Source organism: Pseudopodoces humilis, chromosome 2 (genome assembly GCF_049639895.1).
Source record: "Pseudopodoces humilis isolate 2021_Gansu_Grassland_sample_001 chromosome 2, ASM4963989v1, whole genome shotgun sequence".
Lineage (NCBI taxonomy): Eukaryota > Metazoa > Chordata > Aves > Passeriformes > Paridae > Pseudopodoces > Pseudopodoces humilis.
In genome coordinates this window covers 65203823-65212991 of record NC_142201.1, presented here as the reverse complement: position 1 = coordinate 65212991, position 9169 = coordinate 65203823, and the positions used below count along the sequence as shown (strand labels likewise).

Sequence of the window (9169 nt, the reverse complement as noted above, 5' to 3'; positions counted from 1 at the left end):
CTCATCCCGCATCTCTGCACCCACTGGTTCTGACCTTGCACTTGTGCTTCAGGAGCATCCTGATTTTCCCGAACAATTTCTCCAGTTTGCCAAGATCGTTTCAGAAATCTAATGGTGTTCCCCAGCACGGCCACAGCCTTCCCACAAACTGAGCACGCGTGCTGCCTGTATCACTATCCACATCACCGGTGACAAACTTTGGTGGTTTGCCTGTACGAACCGCTGCTTTCCCCGTGTGGGCAGCTGAGAACCGCTTAGCCATGCAACAGCACAGCCAGGTCGTAACCGAGCTGTCCCTTGGCTTGGACTTGTCACGGGAGTCAAACCCACCCTTAAACGAACTAAAAGCTCCTTTTTCTCGCTCGTCCTTTGTCGAAGAGAGACGTCCGAGCCCAGCTGCTCCCACAGCGCCGCTACCGTGGCTTGCACGCCGCTGGCGCGTTCGGAGCGCAGCCGGTGCGCGGCCGCAGCGGCCCCGGCCCGGCCGGCCCTGGCAGGCGCTGCGCGGGCCGGGCCCCGCCGGGGTCACCATGGCGACCCGCGGCCGGCGGGGCCGGCGGGGCGGCGCGCCGGGGGTTGAGCCGCCGGGCTCCCAACCGGCCGCGGCCAACAGCCGCCGCCTCCAGCGGCCGCGCCTACATAGGGGCGGTGGGCGGCCTCGGCGGCGCTGCGCGGTGCGGGGCGGCCGGACCCCTCGGCGGGCTGGTGGCGAGCGGAGCCGGGCAGCGCGGTGGGCCACCCGTCATCCTGCGGGGCGGGCGGGAGCCACGGGTCGCCCGGGGCGCATTTGTGGTCGTTCGGAGGATTTATTTTTTATTTATTTATTTATTTATTTTTCCCCCCCCACGACTTCGTTTTATTTCTGTGGGTATTTTATCTCTCCTCCGAAAGGTACCGACGTCGGGGCGATGCGTCGCAATGGAGAGAAGAGCCGTGCGGGGCGGCGGGAGTCGTGGCCCGCTGTTCCCCGCAGCAGCGGCGGCCGGGCCGTGCTGGGGGTGCTGACGGAGAACGGGCAGCAGCAGCAGCGGCCCGGCGGCCAGGTGAGCCCCGCTGCCGGCGGCACAGCCGCCCCCCCGGCCCGCAGAGCCCGGGCTGAGCTCCCCGGCCCTGGGCCGGCAGTGCCGCAGTGACTGGCAGTGAGCGATGCACGCACCTGCCTCGAGGCTGCCGGCACGGGCCTGGCGCGGCGGGCTGAGAAGGTGACTCGGGCTCCGGTTCTTAAGCGTGAGTTTCCCGAGAAACACTGCTAGTAACCTCTCAGTCCTAATCTGTAGGTGTTTCCCCGTGGAAGTGCTCTAAGTAATCCATCCTGGAAGGAAGGATTACTTCTCAACAGCTTACCCTCCACAGTGTAGGGGGGTGATTTAAGGAGGGGCTGTCCACTGACCCAAAGTGCTCATTGCTGAGTAGCTTGCCGTGCTCAGTTCAGGGTGCCAGCGCCTTCAAGAAGTTCAAGTTAATGACATGTTGTTTTTTTCTGTCTTTCTGTTCCTTGAGCCCTCTTGGAGTCTGCTGGTGGGGCAGGAATAATGTTACTGTCCTGACCTAAAATAGCAGCTGATATGTGTACACAAACTCTTCTTGGTTTTGGCTGTGTAGAGCCCTCAACTCAGCTCATGGCTTACTGGCAGCAGATGGTGTGAAGGATTGTAGCCTGGTCACATGTAGTCCTAGCGGTTGCAATGCTTCAGCTCAAAAATTCAAACTTCATTGTTTAACTCTGCTTGAAGTGCCTTCCTGCCCGTGCAGGCTTTCCTAAGTCTGTGGCAGGGCTTGAGCACTTCTGTTAATTTGCTGCACTTGAAACTGCTCCTTGCCAGAACTGAATGTGGAGCAGACTGCACATCCCAGCCCCATTGGAACTGAGCAGCACCCTCATCCTCTTTGGTGGGAGGCACCGAATATGATGCTGCTCCCCTGATTTCCTGACTTTTTCTACACATCATTCTTTCTCTGAGGAGTCTGTCACAGCAGGACAGCACCAAGTTCAGAGGCACCAAATGTAATTGGTGGCTTTTCCCATGAACTTTGGCTATTGGTGTCTGTTACACAAGGAACGTGATTTTGACAAGTGGCACTTTCTGTTTTCTTCCTGAGTTGCCCTCCCACAGTGTTACCATGTGCTCTGATTTAGGGTGCTGCTGTTATCAAGCACTTCTCTGGCTTTGAAAACACCATCCCTTCATCTAGAAAAGATGAAGTGCCCAACTGCATGGTCAGTGCTGTATCAAAGCAAGGTTTTGCTATCTACGTAGATGACCCAGAAGATAAAGAAAACTACAGCTGCCAAGTGTCTGAAGAGCTGGAATTAAGCCAATATGAACTGGATACCAGCGCAATGACATCCAGTATTCACCTGCTGCTGGATCTGAGTTCAGGTAACTCCTGTTGCTACTCAGATGGTTTCCATAGCACAACCACATGTAAAGTGGTTATGAGTTGTGAATTGTAAGCTAGTGAGTAGCTTATGTTACAGTAAATAACACTACAAGCTAACTTGGATTGTGTCTACATGAGGGGCAACACTTCTAAGCTCAAATTAGCAAGAGAAAGTCAAGAGATTAATTATACAAACATCTTGCTGCTTCCTGTTACCTGTTAGGCTCTCCTATGGTAGTGGACACATCCTTCCAATCCCAGCCAGAGGATCACATGGAAGATGTTGTAACTCTGGCTGTGGGAGAGTATGCAGAAGACATTCATCAGTACCTCCGAGAGGCTGAAGTAAGTTGCTATGAGAAGCTTGTAGGTATCTGTGGTAGGCTGCAATATTGTAGAGATCCGAGGCTGCCACTGGACTACAAAGAAGAGAAAGTAAATAGTAAAAGTAATTTCTTAAGGCAGCATGTAGTCAGTGATAAGTTCTTTCAGAATTAATGCATCCCTGGTATTTCCTATGATGGGTGCATCTCTTGACTGGTATGAAGAATTCCTGCAGATGGGTGTAGAATGCTGAAAAAATGCTGAAGCAGTTTGACATGATCTCACTGATTGCTTTTTGGCTATAGCAGTAGTTTTTCCTACCTGCTTGTGTTAGAGCAGTGAAGTACAGCCTCCTGATGGGAAGAAGGGGGAAAATCTGATTGCTTTTCATGTCCTCCTGAATGGATCAGTTGTTTGATGGCAAAGGCTGTCCATAGCCCAGGAAGTGTTTTACTATTTTCCAGCTAACACTGTAGCTTCAATCTGTCTTTTCAGTGCAGAAATACTAATTTCTAGAGATGCCACTAGCTGGGAATAATTACCAGTAGCACAATAATTGTAGTTAGTATTTATAGTTATTAACAGTGGGGACAACCCCCACTCCTTTTAGTGCAAGTATAAAGAATATTCATTGGCTCAGCCATCCATGGCTCTCTTCAGAGTGATCATCCTGATTCTTCAACTCTTTCCAAACAGGTAAGATTTCGGCCCAAGCCCTACTACATGAAGAAGCAGCCAGATATCACAACAGGAATGCGTGCTATCCTGGTAGACTGGTTGGTGGAAGTAGGGGAAGAGTATAAACTTCGGACAGAGACTTTGTACTTGGCAGTGAACTTCCTGGACAGGTTCCTTTCCTGCATGTCTGTTCTCAGAGGAAAGTTACAGCTTGTAGGAACAGCAGCTATTCTTCTGGCTGCGTAAGTGTTTCATCTTCTGAAATCAGTGATCATCTTCAGACCTTGATGATCCGAAGCCTATTTTTGGGCTTAGTCTTGTACAGCAATTTGAAGGAGGGAAGGTTGTGTTGCTACAAAGCTTTTCATGATGTCTCAAGATCAGCAACGTGGCCTCCCTGGTACTATTAAACATTCAATGTTGTATCCGAAAAATTGTAATGGGGAAATCTTGTAACCATGAACACAGTAGCAGAAACAGCAGGGTGTTAAACTCCTAGCCTGTAAGGCTGTAATAGACTCAGTTGCAGTCTGCAGTTAGCCTTTAGCTGCTCTAACAAGACAGGGTAAGCAACATAGTGTAGGAGTGCATGGTTGTTTGTCTGGAGTGTGCTGTGTTACTGAGACTTCCCCACTGAAAGCTTGCTGTTAAGAGCTAGCAATGCAAGTTTGTCTATCTAGACTGATGACTCAGAGTTCCTCTAAGCATATTTGCCCAAGTTTGAAACTAAATTGTTAGCTAGCCTGGAGGAACAAGTGAAATTAGAGCTTTCCACAAGTTTTAGTAATATTATGTTCTGATTCTGATGTGGGTCCAGCGCAAAGATTTCTTTTACTATAGCTTCAAAGCTGACAAATGTGGCTTCTATATCCCTTTTTCAGGAAGTATGAAGAGATCTACCCACCAGATGTGGATGAATTTGTCTATATAACAGATGATACCTACACAAAGAAGCAGCTGCTAAGAATGGAACACTTGCTTCTCAAAGTGTTGGGTTTTGACCTAACAGCCCCAACCATCAACCAGTTCCTCCTTCAGTATATTCAGAGGCGTGGAATCTGTATGAGGACAGAGAACTTTGCAAGGGTATGGACTGTCTGCCTTCTGGGACTGAGGGGGAAGAAGTGATCGTGAAAAGAGAGCTATTTGCATTTCATGAATCTGTATCTGCAATAGGCCTAAAACTGCATGTTTCATAGTGGTGGCTTGTGTGCTGAGACTTCTGGATAGATGCCTCATGGAAATCCTAGGTTTGGTCTATCTTGTCTGGTCAGGATAACTCACTGACTAGGCAATTAGGTGGTAAAAATCTGGTGTTTTTTTCAACAGTGCCTGTATAGCAGGTCTGTCCTGCATTAGTTGCTATTGCATATTGCTCCACAGTGAAAAAGAATATACCTGTACAGCTGCATAGGAGTTGCCTGAAGTAGGCAACCATGCTTAGAAACAGCAAAATTACAATAAAACATCTGACCATGTGCTTCTTAGAGCTGTCCATTTACCCCTAATGTCCAAGTGGGGTCTACCTATAGAAACAAGAGCCTTAGCAGATGGCAAGAGTGTGTCTGTCATTTTTATGAAACGACTTTTCTGTGTCTCTACCTGTAAAATCAAGTCAGATCTGATGATGGAACCAGAACTTCAGGTTAGAGTAGATGGGTTAGGTTTTGGCAAAATGTCTTTCTGTCCCCCCTGAAACATGATAAAGGCACTCCTGTAAGATCAACAGGACCAGAGTGCTAATTCTCCTCACTAGATATGTAGCTTATGCTTTTGTGCATCATACTGAGACCATTGCCAGATTTTAATACTTGCTGTATTGGACTGATTAGCAACTAGCAACCAGCTAGGTTGATTCTTTTTGGAAATCTGGGGTTTTCTTGCTTAGTATCTTGCAGAGCTGAGTCTCCTTCAAGCTGATCCTCTTCTGAAGTACCTTCCTTCGCAAATTGCTGCAGCAGCCTACTGTTTAGCAAACTATACAGTGAACAGATCTTTCTGGGTAAGAACAGCAACTGTTTATTAATAAATAGCTCAAACATTTTGTTATTGTTAGAACTGAGCCGAGAAGGACGAGGAGTAACTACAAAGTATGTTGTTCTAAAGGCTGAAATCCTAGGATGAGTAGCTAGCTATTCTTGAGTTAATGAGACTAGCTGATAAATGGCTGTTAAGTAAATCTGAAATATCATGCCTCTTCTCTGAAGCATAAGGGATTTTACTGTCTTGCTCACTTATATCAAGGCTATACCTCACAAATCTCCAAAACTATACCCCAGATACAATTCAGGGCCTTTCTGGGAGAAAGGGGAGAACTGAGCGTGTCTACTTGAGTAATTACACTGTGTGGCCGCTTTACCAGAAGCCTTGGTAGACCTTCCAGCTGTGTATTGAAGGATACACATAGATTATAGTGAATAGGTTTAGTACAGAGTAAGATCCAGAAGAGATGTAATGGATGCACGTGCTTAGAGCAGAAGGAGCTTGTCAGACCTCATGGCACCAAGGAAGACCTGGAGTGAAACTGATGGCACAATACAATTGAATGTTTTTCATGCTTAAGGAATCTAGAGTGAGCTCTGACGTAGTGAAAAGGGTTTCTGCTTCCGTGGGAAACCCATCTTCTAGATGGCTGCTGACTACAATAGAGTAACACTGTTTTTTCTCATCTGTCCAGCCAGAAACACTTGCTGTATTTACTGGATATTCATTAAGTGAGATAGCGCCTTGCCTGACTGACCTGCACAAAGCATGCCTTGATGCTCCCCATTGCCAGCTGCAAGCTATTAAGCAGAAGTATAAGCAACCAAAGTAAGTAACTAGTATGCCATCCAGTGTCTTGGATGGCTGTAAGCACAGGAATGGCTCTGGTTTTTCAGCTTGGACTGGGTTTGCTGTAGCTCTCTCATAGTTGTCAGCTTCTAGTTCTGAAACAGAAGCCTCCATCAGCCTCTTAAGGGTAAATATTTTCTGACCAGAAAAGTAATTAATCCACAAGTATGTGGATGCATTGGGTGACAATTTTGTCTGCAGTGTTGCAGGATGATGCTTCACTTCTCCAATGTATTGCACAATCAGGTGATAGTTCAGCTGACAAATCTGAAGCCAATATTTGTAGTCTTTGCATTTCTATTCCAGGTACCTGCAGGTGTCTCTTCTGGAGCTCCCAGCAATTCTTCCTCTACACTAGACACTGTGGATCCTGGACTTGAAGATTACTGTGTCCCAATCAACAAAGCTGGTCTAACATTTCACAGAGCACTGCGGGTCATGTGTCTGTAACCATAGTGATCAGAATAGTTTTTAAGCTAATATTTTTTAATGAAATGGCTTTTTTAAAATAGATCTTAGACTATAGCTCTTAACATAACTGACAGCACTTTTAATAAATGTCTTACTACACTCTACTTCGTGAATCTTCTGACTACAGTTAATACCTAATTCCTGCAGTAACAGTGAGTGGAATGAATTTTGGAGCTTTTTTTGTTTGTTTGTTTTAATTTTTGTTGTGTGTGTTTTGTTTGGTGCAATTTGTTTTTTACTAAATTGCTATAAGCACTTATAAAGCTGGCTGGAGTGGATTAATCAGGGTTTGAACCACCACAGCCTGACATTCCTGTAGGCACAGGTGATTGCTGTAGTCCTATTTGTTCTTGCTTTTGAGACTTTCTATTGGAACAAGGTCATGTGGGCATGAACAGAAGCTATTTTCTGTGGCTTGTTTACCATATCAGACCAAAAACATCCACATGTAATTGTTCTGTGAACTCTGAATGTGTTTGTAGAATATCATCAATGTAAAAGGTAAAAGTCTGACTTCCCTTTAAGGAGACAAAATAGGGGATTGTTCTGCAGATAGTTGGAAGAAGGGGAGATTGTGGCTGGCAGAGCTTTAGGAACATTTCATACACTGGTGAACAGACTGCATTAGAGAGCATAGCTAAAAGCTATGCTAAGCAGAGTTGATCTAGATGGCTCCTGAGTCATTCTTGTGTAGAGTGATGTTACAACAAGCCTGTCTGAGATGACCCGTCATGTCATTAGAGCACTGGTGATCGTGTGTGAAGGGAGGGCGATGGGACAGAACTAATAGCTGTCTTAGCCTGAGCTGCTACATGGTCTTGTGTCCCTCTGTCAGTTATTTATTAGGTAGTGCTTTGAGGAAAAAAACAAACATCCAGACAGAACACCGCCCTGTAATCTCAAACACAACCCCTGTTCAAAGTAGTTTAAAAATCAATTGGTCATATTGGTAGAGAACTATAATCTACCTGTCTAGGTGGTAAGGTAAGTCTGAGGTCTGCTCTTAGTGCAAGAGTTTAAAACTTCCAGGGCTTACCGCTTCCTAAGAGGGCGATCTGTACAGTGCATTACATGTTTCCAAGCAAGAGTAAGTTTAACACTTTGACACCAGTATGCAATCCAGCAGACATATTAAGTACCAGCTAACAAGCCTCTTACTTTAATTTTAAACCCTGCTTATGCCAATATGTGTGTCATGGGGCTCTTAGCTTGGGGTGTTCCCTCGATGTACGTAAGACTTCCTTTCCCTTCATTCCTCCCTGTGCAGCCTAGTGGATCTTTCTGGTAAAGCAAACTCTCGTGTTCCTCTGAAGTGGAGATAGTTGTCATGACTGCTTCACTTGTCTCAAAGTAAACATCTTTTAAGGGTGGGGAGTATTCCATTTCAGTCTAGAATAGTCTCATGCTGTAGTTTCAGTCTAGTTCTTTGTCTCTTGCTTCAAACACTTTCTAATCAGTTAAGTGAATTTGTCTTGATGCGTAATGAAAGAAGTGACCTGATATCCCGTGCTAGTGTCTGTGGTATTAGTTTTGTGGTGGGGGCCTCAATCCATAGATTTTGTCCATGCACTGAATTTCATGGCTTGTGGACATATGTCCTAAAGGTGGGCTATGAATCTCACTCCTGCCCGCAGTCAGCTTCTTTAAAGAGAGCATCTCAGCGCAAAGCTGTGCCAGTGGCACCTGCAACAGGCAACTCTTGGTTGCTTGTTTCACAAGGAAGTGGTGAGTGCCCTGAGCAAGTCTTGCTAAGTCTACCCAGCTTATGAGTAGCACCTTGTTTAGTGTTTCAGGCTGAACATAAGATACTGTGAAACTCCATGTTAATAAGACTGTACGTGTAAGTAATAGTGCTCACTGAACTGCAGATGACTGTAGCGTTGGGTATTTCAAAGCAGAAATTAATGTCTCAAGTGCAAGAATGTTTTCCTTGTGTTGCAGGAGATTAAAGATTTGTGTGGTCATGTTGCAGTAGTAATGGGGAAGAGATGAGTTTTGTTCTTATAAACAGTCTATAACATGGTCATGCCTCATGTTCTTGGGCCAATAGCAAAGTAGAAGTCTAAATTTATTAGTGTTTTAACATCTGGAGACTTTCTAGAAGCCACACTTCTGTTTTACTTTCTTAGATTTAACTTATACCTGCAAGGCAATTGCAGCAGTTTCACTTCACATTCTCGGAGCTTCAATCCTTTGGTATACAAATGTATCTGGGGCTTTTTTTGGCTTTTTTTTAAGCTATAATACTTGAAGACTGTTTCATCAGCTTTCTTGTTTTGTAATTATTTTTCAACTCAGCTTTTCACTTAAATATTGTTTCAGTCCAAGGCTAAAAAGGGAAATAGTTGAGGTGAAGAATCACATAATGCTGCAGTGTGAGTGCTAATAATGAGTCTGGGCAAGATGGATTAAATTTTAATTTGTGAGACACAAGAAACTCATCTTGAAGTGTTCTCATCTGAGATCTGTCATAGTGTCATTT

General features: G+C 45.4%; 1 protein-coding gene across 1 annotated transcript; it reads left to right on the top strand.

Annotated features, from left to right (window-relative positions):
- The first annotated feature begins 651 nt into the window (after window positions 1-651).
- Window positions 652-6800, top strand: CCNA1 (cyclin A1). Its single transcript, XM_005516315.3, has 9 exons — window positions 652-730; window positions 892-1043; window positions 2138-2381; window positions 2606-2727; window positions 3403-3626; window positions 4266-4470; window positions 5273-5386; window positions 6062-6195; window positions 6523-6800. Exons 2-9 carry the CDS (start codon window positions 909-911, stop codon window positions 6572-6574), a joined length of 1230 nt encoding a protein of 409 aa, XP_005516372.2. The 5' UTR covers window positions 652-730; window positions 892-908; the 3' UTR covers window positions 6575-6800.
- The last annotated feature ends 2369 nt before the right edge of the window (window positions 6801-9169 follow it).

Bases quoted from the DNA above. Each gene is read 5' to 3' on its own strand.
- CCNA1 (XM_005516315.3), top strand. From the start codon at position 909: ATGCGTCGCAATGGAGAGAAGAGCCGTGCGGGGCGGCGGGAGTCGTGG. The intron at 2,382-2,605 runs GTAACTCCTGTT...GTTACCTGTTAG, and splicing joins GCTGCTGGATCTGAGTTCAG to GCTCTCCTATGGTAGTGGAC. The intron at 3,627-4,265 runs GTAAGTGTTTCA...TCCCTTTTTCAG, and splicing joins GCAGCTATTCTTCTGGCTGC to GAAGTATGAAGAGATCTACC.